This window comes from Zootoca vivipara, chromosome 3, assembly GCF_963506605.1.
Source record: "Zootoca vivipara chromosome 3, rZooViv1.1, whole genome shotgun sequence".
NCBI lineage: Eukaryota > Metazoa > Chordata > Lepidosauria > Squamata > Lacertidae > Zootoca > Zootoca vivipara.
The window spans coordinates 59633711-59647063 of NC_083278.1; the positions used below are offsets into that span (position 1 = coordinate 59633711).

Sequence of the window (13353 nt, forward strand, 5' to 3'; positions counted from 1 at the left end):
TGAAGGCAGTCTGAGGTCCCCCGCCACATTATAAAGGGACAAAGAAACACGTATTAGCATACTTGAACACTTTTAGAGTGCCCAATAAAGCAAACAAAAGTGTTGTTTTTAAAAAGGTTAGGTGCAAATGGAGCCTTGTGAAAACCGGTTGGAGGTGTAGCTAGGGGTTCAAGTCAGGCCAATAAAGAAAAGAGAGGTGTTTTAAACTTTATCTTTTTATTTAAAATAAACAAAATTAATCCAGTAACAATAAAAATGTATTTTTTAAAAAACAAAAAACTGTGATGACTTAGCATTCTAAAATCATCAGTTACCAATAATAATGCTTTATACAAATTGGTATAAATTAGGGAGAAATGGAGGCAAGTATGTGGCTTTTGAGGGGATTGTTTTTATTATATATTTTGTGGTTTTATATTTTGATTTTGTTCTGTGAATACATACACACACACACACACACACACACACACACACACACCACATGTATGCACATATGCATCACATCCCATTGAACATGTGGAAATGCCCTAGCTTACAGTGAACACAGGAATTCTGAAATCCATGGTCATTAATAATAATATTTTCCTCCATTGAAAACATCATATATAATATACAACTGTTAGCACAGAAAGAAACATAAAAGGGAGCTTCTATTATTAGCTTATCTAGAAATTTGGTTATATTTTGAAATAAGTTTGAATTCAGTGCATTGTAAAAATTATTATCTTTATTTCTAGTCACATCAACAAAAAAACAAAACACTTAAAGTGAAGAGCCACTGTTTTCTATTAACAATTACACATCTCTGAATTATTCCAATAGCAGAAACACCAAGCCTAAGGAAATTCACATGTACTTTGGGCAGGATTTTTTTTTAGAAAGGTGAACATACTTTGTGTGTGTGTGCTACTTAATCTAAAATAGGACCCAAATGTTATAAAGAAACTAACTTGTAGTTATGTTGCCTCTGCCCTTGATCACACTCACGCACTTATCAACATTCACCCTGAATAGAAATAACTGGCATAGTTTGGTTTTGCATTTATATAATGACAATAAATTTCATCATTCTCTCCAGGCATTCATTAGACCTCATACTGTTTTGAAAATAATTAAATGAAGGTATTGTCTGACAGATCCTATTAACTAGCATGGTCAGTGCACATGCTTCATCCAATAAATTGTTCCTAAAGTTCCTACAACACAGACAATGCTTTTTTCAAATGCTTGGTATGCTCAGCAAATTGAAACCTACAGAGCAAGCTTGCTCTTTTGTATGGGCAAGGATTACACATAGCATTCGAAGGATTCCAAGCAGGAATGAGTCTTCTCCCTGCTAATAAAGCACAAAGGTTTATGTAGATCTGTGCTGCCCTCTGACTCCAGAACAAAACTAAAGATTAAACTTCTCATAAACTTCTGAGAGTTGTGAAAGAGGGCTGTGATTGAGGAGAAAAACCAGCCACAGCTATACAGGCGAGTCACATAACTTTCAAAAAGTCCCCTTACCTTTCAGGCAAAACATCCTGGGACTGTTCCATGGAGGGAAGTGAAAGGGTCCTGTTTGCAGAGAGTGAACTGCACCAGTGCTAGGTACAGCTGTTCCCCAGTCCGCCCCATTCAAGCACACAGCCGGAGAAGCATGGCAGCGAGCCAACTCCTGCTGCTATAGGAAGCTGCTGCCCAAGCCACCGATTTCTAAACAACACTGTGGAACGTCCCCATCTCCCACCTCCTCTCATTCCAAAAAAGAAAAAAACCCAGCTCCTCTATTTAAGAAGGGAGAGAAAGACAACTGCGCCTCTTCAACCACGCCTAGCACAGTACAAACCTAAATACATTTGTTTTATCTCCCTTGTCAGCGCTTTCGCACTGAAAACAGCTCATATTCATCTACTGGTCAGCATCAGGAAAAATAAATCACCCTTAATCTACCTCAGCAGTTCCCTATGAATTGCAAGTTTTGGCTCTTTGTAAAAAAAAAAAATTGTAATTGCTCTGGAATGTGTTACTTTTGAAGTGCTTTATTTGGCTAGTTTTCATGTTGTATGCATGTGCGCGCACACAAAGAGAGACTTATGGTGCAAGTAAGGAAAACAAAACATTAAGAGCCAATTGTTATTACACTTCAATGTCAGCAATGGTTTCCTGCAAACCTAAGGTGTCCTGTGAAAATACTAGAACTAGGCACAGCCAAAACAGAAACTTAAGCACACTTTAAAAATCACAGTTTGTCCAAGGTTAGCCTACTGTTTTTGCGTATTGTTGATTATACCTTGAACTGGATATGGCATGTTTCATTGACTTTCTTGTACTGTTATTATTGACAGTATTCTATATCTGTGATAACAAAAAAAAAAATTTTTAAAGACAGAAGAGCCATTTTGCTCTCTGAGTAAAGTTGAAACTACAAAATAGCAGTACAGCCTTCTTTTCATGCTCACTAGCGGTTCCTTGTCATTCTGGAAAAAAAGTGGCAACAAGTGGGCCTGTTGTTGTTCAACATCTTTATAAAGGACTTGGATGAAGGCATTAAGGGCATGCAAATGACACCAAACTGGGAGGGGTAGCCAATGATGAAGATAGAACTGGGATTCAAGATGACCTTAACAGATTAGAAAATTGGGCCAAAACTAACAAAATGCATTTCAATAGGGACAAATTAAGATTCAGGAAGAATCAGCTGCACAAATATAAGAAGGGGGATTCCCAGTGGATTGCCAGCACATGCAAAAAGGAACTAGGGGTCTTACTAGACCACAAGCTTAACAAGAGTCAACAGTGTGATGCAGCAGCAAAAAAGTGAATGCTATTCAGCAAAAGTATAGTGTCCCTGTCAAGGGAAATAACAGTCCCGCTCTATTCTGCCTTGGTCAGACCACACCTGTAGTCCTGTGTCCAGTTCTGGGCAGCACAATTTAAGAATGATATTGACAGGCTGGAATGTGTGCAGAGAGGAGGGCAACCAAGATGATCAAGGGCCACATGGAAGATGGAGCAAACTGGCTTTCTCCTGCTCTGGAGGCTTGGACCTGAACCAATGGCTTCAAGTTACAAGGAGATTCTGACTAAACATCAAGAAGAACTTTCTGGCAGTAAGAACTGTTCAATAGTGAAATGGATGCCTACAGTATGTGGCGGACCCTCTTTCATTGGAGATTTTAAAGAAGAGGTTGGATGGCCAACCACTTGTTGAATTCTAGTTGAGATTCCTGCATTGCAGGGGATCCCTTTCAACTCTATAATTCTATGATTAGTTGTGCAACATGAGGCAATGGGTATGATTTCAGGTAGGAAAGGGTACTGAAATTTTCCTGTCTACTGCCTGCCTGCCTGCCTCCCCTCAAACTGTAGCCATAGCCATTTTTTACCTACTAAAGCCCATTCCCATTCTCATTCATTGTCTCCCATCTCTGCCCCAAAAGAAGCACTATACAACATAATACTAATGAGCGATACAGTGAATATATTAGCAGTTTCTATTATATCACCACATACCTCAGAATGTCCACGTCGTTATAACTAAAGTTTAGAACAATGATGAAAAAAAAATGTTAATGAAAACTTCATACTGCTTGAGGATGAAAAAAACCAACACCTTCAAAGTGTTTAACATAAGGAATAAAACAATTACATTATCAGGTATTTTGAGCATGGAATTTTCCAAGCCCACGCGCCTTTCCAAAGCTGGCAACAACACTCTTCTCCACTTGCGAGTCCAAACAACTGGTATACAGAGGCATATTGCCTCCAAAAGCGAAGGTAAAAACATAGCCTTATCCTTCATGAGTTAGTGTAATCCTATTATAAAGCTATCCAAATTTGTGGCCATCACTACATCTTGTGGGAATCATGCTTTCCGCACAAACAAAACCTCAGGAGTTGGCAGCCCTTTGAAAACTCCCACAAAACAGCCCTCTATGTAACTAGAAAGTGCACATGCATGTAAAAGCACAAATTGTTTTATTAGTGAAAATCGAAAGGCGTTTTTTCCAAATTGAGATATTTACTGAGAAAAACAAGTACATCATCTCACAAGGCCACTCCAGAACCTTGGTGAACCAAAGAAAGGAGGAAGATTTCAACACAACATTCAAAGGTACACATCTGAGGACATAGCAGGAAAATCCTCTCGCGACAACCCTTCTTTCTATGCTCCATCTGCAGAAGCATCAGTTTCTCACAGAAGACTCTGGAGCAGACTCTATGGTCATGAATGCAGTTCCCCTGTCCCTCTCAGCCACTCAGAGGTTGGCTGAAACCAGTGGTGTCAGAAGATGGTGTGTGGAAGTAGTTACAGTCATGTGGGCCTTGGGACTGTGACAGCAGAAAGGGCACAGGAAAATATATAGGTTTCAGAGATGTGATCATGGGTTAGTGCTGTAATGGGGACTATTTGCTGTGATATGTGAAGGGCTACTAAAATAATAATAATTTCTTGTGAGTTTATGCTGTTAAAACAGAAAGGAAAAATGCAGATTATTTGCTATGCTACTTCTCTGGGAAGTTGTCCAAAATATTACAGTTTGCACATGCACCAACACACAGTGTTGGAATAAGCATTTGGATCAGAGCCATTGGAGTTGGCTAAGGCCAGTCTTTTAAAAATGTGTTCATTAATTACCTGGAAGAGAAAAATAAACAACACATTAATGATGTTCCTAGGACACAATAAGCTGGGTTGCAGCTGTGAGGACCAGTACAAATCTTTAAGCAGCCATTCATAAGTGAAATGACAGTGAATGTTTTGAGAGTAAAATGTAACATAATAAAAACTGAACAAAACAGAGGCCTAAAATCCAGGAAGATTTTTTGCAAGGATGAAAAATTGGGATAAAAATTGGCTTGAACATGCTCAACATGACCTGCAATCATCTATCACCATCAACAGATATATTTTTTTGGTCACAGTAAGGTATCTAACTGGATTTTAGTGTTGTTGTTTTTTCTATAATACATGTATGCACACATGAAGTCTATAGGGCTAGTATATTTAAAAGCATTTTAGCAATGACTGAAGAAGCCCATCTTCAAAAAAAGAGGCCAGCTCCTTTACACCAGTGTGAACAGTGGGGTTGCCAGCTTTTCAGCTAGCTCCAGTATGCTTTTGTGACCAGCTTGATTTGCAGTAGTTGAAGCGTTCATGATGTCTTACCTCCATGCCCTGAAGAAATTAATCCACTACCTACTATTATGGCATACCCATCAACAGTCCTGATTTGACCGGGACAGCTTGGAATTACAAAAGCCATCCCGGCTTCTGGTTGGATGTCCCATAGAACAGAACATGTTGGCAGCTGATAAGCCCAGGCTTTCCTGAGTTGCTTGGGTGTTCTATGTGAGTTATGTGCACTGCATCTGAGAAGTTCCACTAGGTGCAAATGGCAAGATAACATGGTTTAGTATTCTGGGTGGCCATACCACAATTATGGCTACATCACAACAACAACAACAACAACATGCTCTTTGTCTACAGCTTTCTGAAAGGGAAACATGAATGTTTTCATATTATTATATAGTTTTGAACAAAAAGATATGGTATAAAGATACAGCAAATTTCAGTCCAAAAGACTGTGGTCACATCTACACAGGCATTCCCAAACTTCAGCCCTCCAGATGTTTTGGACTACAATTCCCATCTTCCCCGACCACTCATCATGCTAGCTAGGGATCATGAGAGTTGTAGGCCAAAACATCTGGAGGGCCGCAGTTTGGGGATGCCTGCATCTACCTCTTACATTTAAAGCACATGACTTCCCCCCCCCAAAGAATCCTGGGAACTGTAGTTTGTTAAGAGTGTTGGGACCTGTACTCCTGTGATAGGTACCTAGGATTCTTTGAGGAAAGCCATCTGTCTCAAATGTGTTTTAATTATATGGTGAGGATGAGACCTGGGACCTTAGGGTAAAGGGACAGTAATAAATAAAGTAGTAATATGCATAGATGTATCTCTATTTTGGGATGTGGTAGTAAATATCATAGGATTGTAGAATTGAAAAGGACCATGAGGATACTCTAGTCCAACCCGTGCAATGCAGGAATCTTTCACCCAACATAGGTCCCACAGCTCTGGGATTAAGAGTCTCATGCTCCATCAACTGACCTATCATTAGGACTTCTCTGTTCCTACCCAACTTACCCCATTTTTCCACAAGTAGCCTCTAGGTCTGCCACTACCCACCACTTTTTAAATAAGAGCAGGTCAAACAAAAGCCATCAGGCATACAAAGGGCAATGCCTCATAGTGTTTGTGATAAGTCAAGAAAGGAATGTGCAAGCTCAAAGTTCCAAACAGGTTTGTAAGTTTCAGCCCAAGGCATTCCCTATTTGTGTAGATATGTTGAAATTTTGAACTAAGTTTGAAGTCACAAGAGAATAATTATAGTTTCTTCTTCCCCATGTTCTGTTTGTAGGGAAATGTTATATTTTGGACTTTGTAATTTTGTTGTTGGTGAAAATACTACATTATAGAAGTGAAACTAAAGTTGTCATAGTACTACTGTTGTCAATATTTTTAAAATGTTGATTTGTATGACTTCCTGTTTTGAACATGCTAGCAGTAGCCTTTAATGTTTCAGCCCTGTGGCCAACCTTTAACCCAAATATGCATTAGACTGATTAGAGGATTCATTTCCTACTTTTTTTGTACCATACATTTGCATTGTAGTAGGTCAGGCTGTGACCCGGTAATGGGTTCCAATCCACTAACTGACAACCAATGTGCTAGGTTAATTTATGTGGCTGAAGTGAAATTGAGAAATGATGTAGATAAGGTGCTGGCGGCAATACGTATGATCACATGCCCTCTGACCTCAGTCCCTCCTGGCTTACTACATCTAGCGGAGGGTTGACTGGTTGGGTCCAGAGCACGGTTAATGCTTCCTTCCTTCCCTGCTGCCTTGAAACTGGCTATAGAACCCTTAGACTGGAACATGTATTGCAGTCACAAACACTCGATTTTGGGGGAAGGTGGTGGAGAGGGTTGTGGTGGGGCAGCTGCAAGCATTCTTGGATGATGCAGACTATTTAGATCCATTTCAATCTGAATTGAGGCCTGGCCATGGGATTGGGTTTCATTGGTCACCATGAGAGATGACCCCTGTAGAGAGCAAGGAAGAGGGAGTGCAACCTTGTTCTTGTTTCTTATTTTGCTTGTCAGATTTTCATACCATTAACTATGGTATCATACTAGGCTAGCCCTGAGAGGTTCCAATTTTACCTTCGGGGCCATATCCAGAGTTATATTGGGAGACTACTCCCTGGCAGCTGTGTTACCAGGTACTGCAGAGCACTACCTTATCTGCAATGCTATTTAATATCTATATGAAGTCACAGAAGTGGTTATTTGGTGTTTGGGGACAAGTCACCATCAGTATGCTGATGGCACCGAGGTCTATTTCTCCATAACAGAAATAGCCTGGATGCGATGGTGAGATGAGGTGGAATTCTGGCAAGATGATGGCACTATGGATGAGTAGTTCCTATGACTTAACTGCACTTAACTACAGTGTAAGAAAAAGTAGGACAGTAATCTACCAAATCTGCTAAATGCATAACTACAACAAAAAAACACAGCCATTCATATACCTCATTTATATTTAGACATGTGCCAAACCAAAAGAGTAAGGCAAGCAGACAAAAAATGCAAAGGAAGGAAGAAAAGGAGACAGCGATTATCATTTGAGATTTATACCAGTAGGGAAAGGCCTTTCTTTTGCCCTGGGGATGGGTCAGCAGGTGCAGCTAATCAGGCAAAGTATATTACTGTGCCTGACCGTGTTGTCTTCCAGCAGGGGAACATGATTTAAGTTGGTAATCATTAAATCAGGCCTGCCAATTTAAAAGCATCATCCTTTAACGTATGGCAAATAGACATGCTCCATCTATCACATGTCTAATGGTGAACCACACAAACACACATTGGAAAAGCCAAGAAACCTACTCATAGCTGCCAAGTTATCCCTTTTTTTAAGGGATTTTCCCTTATGCTGAATAGGCTTCCTCGCGAGAAAAGGGAAAACTTGGCAGCTATGAACCTACTGCTATTACAAAGTTAATCATACAACATGGAGGCATTTAAAAATTACTTGCCTATCATGCTTTTCTTAAATATCAAGTGCTTAATAATATTCATATTGGTCTCTCTCGGCCATCCAGTCATTAAACAACCATACCAATGCTCAGTGGTATAGCAGTACATATATTTTTTTGAAGAAAAGGAGCTCATTATGACTGCCCAACTAGCTATCTACACTCCCAAGGAGAGTCCAAAAATGCAGACAGCTGTATATATATACTACCGTATATACATAGACACACAGAACAGCAGCTCTACCTAACACCCAAATTTATTAAGATCAACATGACTGCAATTTAAGCTAAGAAAAAGTTAAATCAGATCTATACACAGAATATTTTTATATAGGAATTTTTATACTCAAACATTCTGCTAAGTGACATTTTTGAAAGAAATCTTAAAGTTCAAAGAAAACAAACAAAAACAAATCACTATGTCCAGCTAAGATACAACCTAAAAGTAGCTTTAAAAAAAAAAAACAATTCCTAGAATTCTGAAAACTCTTGGAATGCCAGTGCCCAATTCCAGCAGTTGTATGAATAAATCACAGAGAGAACAGTATTGACATGCCAGTTTCTAAAAATATTTTTTGGGGTGGGGGAAGCACTAATACTGCTAATTTAGTTGAGAGGCTATTTTTTCCAAGCATATTCCAAATTTAACATGCTGATAACAGTCCAAATCAAGACTGAAATATACTCTTTGAAACCACCGCAAGCCTAACCCATAGTTTTAGCATGTCTAAGTTAACATTTATTGTCAATACAACATAATTATCCAAACTAGCCATGTGATTACGGCATTGCATACCAAGCCACAAGTACTTATTACTCTGGAATTTTAAGCAATAGCTAGCATTAAAAATGATTTGAGTTTTGAAATTTGCATCAGATGGGTGTGGGCATGTAAGGAACGGAGGGACAGACAAAACTATTCCCTACACAGTTTTGCAAATAGGGGGAGGGAGCATGTGGACTACAGTTCCCATCATCCATGACCACTGGGAATGTTGGCTGCGGCTGATTGGACCGGAGTCCAATAACTGCTGGTGGTTCCCCATCCCTGCTGTTATCAACATTATGTACTTCCCCAAATTTACAACTTAATGACAGCAACCACATATGAATTGAGTTCCAATAGTTGTTATAATCCACTTATAGACCTTATTATCGAAATGTACAGAGATCCAAAAGTTTCAGCTGGCCTTGCTGAACAAGCACTTGTCAAATGCCTGACTACCTTCTTCTTTGACCACCATCTCCTGCCCACACAGCTTTTACCCAAGAGAAGATTGGCAGAGAAGTAGGTGCACTGGTAGGTGTGCTGGCTTAAGATGATGCTTACCGAAGGCACACCAAGTGCTTTCAGGCAGCAGTGACCAACCTTCCTTGTCCCCATTCTCTGCTCATCTTCCCTATTCAGATAATGAAAGGTCAGTGTAGAAGGTTGACAATGTGGCCAAGCATCTCCAAGGCTTTCCACCAAACAACCTGAACCCCACCATGCTGCTGTCAAAAACTCCCAAGCTCTCCTCCCAACTTCGGGGTGTATAGAACTGACTTACTTCGAAGTTAGCAGTCCGGCTGCTCATCACCCTCACCAGACGGCGATGGCACACTGAGAATAGCAAACAGAACTGCTGAATCTTTAACTACTGGTTTTACTTAGAGGTGTGGTTCAGATGGAATGATCTTGGTCCACTACACCATACTTTACTAGACCACAAACAAGCGCTGGGGGGAGGGGGTATTCAATGATGTTTTAGTCAAAGCAGACCCACTGAAATTAATAAGCATGACTAAGTCCATTAGTTTCAATGGGTCTACTGTGACTAAAACCACCTCTCCTCTTTCCTTTACCTTTTCTCACTTTTAACCCAGTTTCTATTTCATCTGAAGCTGAAAACCAACTTAAGCTCCTACTTCAAGTCAGGATTGCAAATCATGGGTTGATTCAGTTTCCATGCCAGGACTGTAGTAAGAGCTTAACTCACATATTCCCAGTTTAGATGTATCAGGAAACTTTTACATCTGGAGATAATATAATATAAAAGGGGATATACAACTGGGAATATAAAAGACCCCAGAAGTGCAGCATGAAGGTGCATGGGATCTGGCATTCATTCTAAGTCCAACAGACCACGTACTGGACCAAGGTTTTTAGGACTGAATAAAGCCAGAAAGCTTAAGAAGAGCTGGTAGAGGTCTCCAGTGCTTTCCCATTCAACCACTTATGAGGTCCACACCTCCATAGTTCTAACAATGGCACAGCACCAGCACATGCACCGGTTATCTCAGTGCACTCATCCAACATTCTATAAGATTCCACTAATTTTTAGATAGGTATCCAAGAAAGAAACCACACCCTCTGTTTAAAAAACAAGAGTCATACTTTTATACATATTCCTCTTTCTTGTCCTTTACTGGAAGCCATGGTATATATAGACCTGATTAAATTATAGAAATTGTTGTTGTTTAGTCGTTTAGTCGTGTCCGACTCTTCGTGACCCCATGGACCAGAGCACACCAGGCACTCCTGTCTTCCACTGCCTCCCGCAGTTTGGTCAGATTCATGTTTGTAGCTTCGAGAACACTGTCCAACCATCTCATCCTCTGTTGTCCCCTTCACCGAAGAATTGATGCTTTTGAATTATGGCGCTAGAGGAGACTCTTGAGAGTCCCATGGACTGCAAGAAGATCAAACCTATCCATTCTTAAGAAAATCAGCCCTGAGTGCTCACTGGAAGGACAGATCCTGAAGCTGAGGCTCCAAAACTTTGGCCACCTCATGAGAAGAGAAGACTCCCTGGAAAAGACCCTGATGTTGGGAAAGATGGAGAGCACAAGAAGAAGGGGACGACAGAGGACAAGATGGTTGGGCAGTGTTCTCGAAGCTACCAACATGAGTTTGACCAAACTGCGGGAGGCAGTGGAAGACAGGAGTGCCTGGTGTGCTCTGGTCCATGGGGTCACGAAGAGTCAGACACGACTAAATGACTAAACAACAACACATAGCTTCCTCTCCCTACCCCGCCACTAGCCCAAAGATTCATCTCAATGGCTATCAACAGCAACCTATTTCTCCCTTTTCACAGTTCTGCAGCACTTGAAACCATTTGAAATTTTACTAAATTCTCAAGAAACGTCTCTCTTCAGGAAGGAGTACTGTATGTATATTGTCACAGGCAGACATCTCGGATGTTATGGAAACCGTAATTCTGTACCGTTCTTGGTACAGTTATATTATCTGCACATGAGACAAAATGAATGTAAATGATTGTCTTGTATGACATCTATAGGCCATAGACTTTTACATGTCCAAAGCAATATTCAGTTATTCATCTAATAATTCAGATACAGTATATTACAAGCAAAATCAACTGCACAAACTCACTTGGTCCTGCCCATACCCAGTTTTTTAATTATCCTTCCCATACTTCACACTAAAAAAAACCAACCCTAAATATTTTTTTAAGAAATCCTCCATGCACTGCAGTCTCTATTATTACAACTGATTCAAGCTTTTATAGTTGCTGTCCAATTACAGGGGGGAAATGATTCTCTCCTCCCGTCCCTTACTGTGCTCTGTACAATGGACTTCTTTATTTTATATAAGTCAAGTGTAGAATAATGCTGCAATCAAAATCAATGCACTATGTTCACCCCCCCATCTCCCCCCCCCTGTCTGACTGTGTGAATGCTCATTAAAAGAAAAACTAGGCCTTGCAAGAAAGGCTAGAGGAATTGTAATGAACAGAGAGAACATACATCTTACTAGGACAATACATAACATACCGATGTGTAACATATTACACATGAGAACATTTGTTTTACCATCCCTTTAAAATTAAAAACAAAAAGTAAACTGCCTACAGAAGATCTATATACAATTTTTGAAGTATTGAAGCAGCAATGTTCAAGCAAATAAGCTATTATCTGGGTTTACCCTCATAATACTCTGGCAAATCTTGAATAAATTGTCTCCTCCTCTCCCCCATTCCCATGTTTGTGTTTTTGAACTTAAATTCAAGCCACAGTTTTCTGTCCAAAATCAGTAAAATTGTCAAGAGAAAATTAAAGTGAACACTGGCTTGCCAGCACCCTACCACGCTTTCTCTATGGGAAACTCTTAAACCAGACGGCAGCTGCACTAATTTGCTCACTCTCAATCAGCACTAAAACTAAAATGTATAATTTATTCATATAATCTGAAAAAATGTACTACAAATTAAAGTGGTGGCATGTACGTATATTATTATTATTATTATTATTATTATTATTATTATTATGCCAAGCATCAGTGCACAATCAGTGTTGGGGGGCTTTAAAAAGAGAGACAAGTGTTTGTTGATCCTTTACTTATGCCAAAGTTTTAATTTTTTTTTTAGTCTAGCTTGCAACTTAGCAGTCAGTCCCATGAATGGGGATCTTGTTCAGAATATATGAACTCTTCAAAGGGGGGAACACTGGAAGAGATTAATTAATTACATTTGTAAATGTACCTTTCTTTCAAGAGCACGTGTGCATTTCCTTATATTTCCATTTTATTTTCATAACTTTTCATAACAACACTTTGAAGTGAATTAGACTTGAAAAGCAGTCCAATTATTAGTTTTATGGTTCTGCAAGTTTTATATCCAAGTGGGGATTTGAACTTTCACGTTTCTATGCACCAAGTCCACTATATCACATGGGTTGGGTGTGTTGTTGTTTTTTGCTATTTTTCACGGGAGAAATAGCCTCCCATCACCTTTGCACGCTTTACTCAGACTTGCCATTCTCATCTGGAGTTGCTGTTCTTTACCCAACCAACTCTAGTCCTAAGGTTTTTCCGCTTGATTTGGGAATTTCCTACAGCCGGTAATACAACAAAGCTACACTGGGAGTTTCCCATAGTGTGGTAGACCTGCCTTAGGGCCCTTGTGTAACCTAATACTCTGAGCTCACAAACAGACCTTTTAAAGGAATCATATGAGAAAGCAGATGAGAAAGATGAGTCATCTATTGCAGTTTTCTGCTGATGAATCAGTGCACAGGACACAAGTCTAGGATCCTGTTGCAAACGTGCCCATGAAACATTGTTTCCTCCATGTAATGTTCCCATACAGAGGTACTTGTGATTGGTCCAAATGTGGGCCATGGAAATATACTCTCAAGATGCTTAAGCAAGAACCCCTTTCTTAATGCAGCCTTATTTACATTGGCCAGCTGCTAATGTTTTTTGTTGGAAATAATCAACAGTTTTTAACCCGATTTGACTAAATAATCAAAGGTTTC

The 13353-nt window shown here is 39.8% G+C and overlaps 1 protein-coding gene across 5 annotated transcripts in view; it reads right to left on the reverse strand.

Moving 5' to 3' along the window:
• NHSL1 (NHS like 1) overlaps window positions 1–13353 on the reverse strand; it is a 140752-nt gene that overhangs the window by 81465 nt on the left and 45934 nt on the right. The window contains exons 1-2 of one of the 5 annotated variants that reach the window (XM_060272720.1): window positions 8037–10998; window positions 1510–7938 (exon numbers count right to left, since the gene is read on the reverse strand). The exons of the other annotated variants lie outside the window; for them this stretch is intronic. Coding sequence (XP_060128703.1) covers window positions 1510–1525 — 16 coding nt within the window. The 5' untranslated portion in view covers window positions 1526–7938; window positions 8037–10998. Of the gene's footprint in view, window positions 1–1509; window positions 7939–8036; window positions 10999–13353 lie in introns of those variants that run through there. 5 annotated transcript variants of the gene reach the window in all.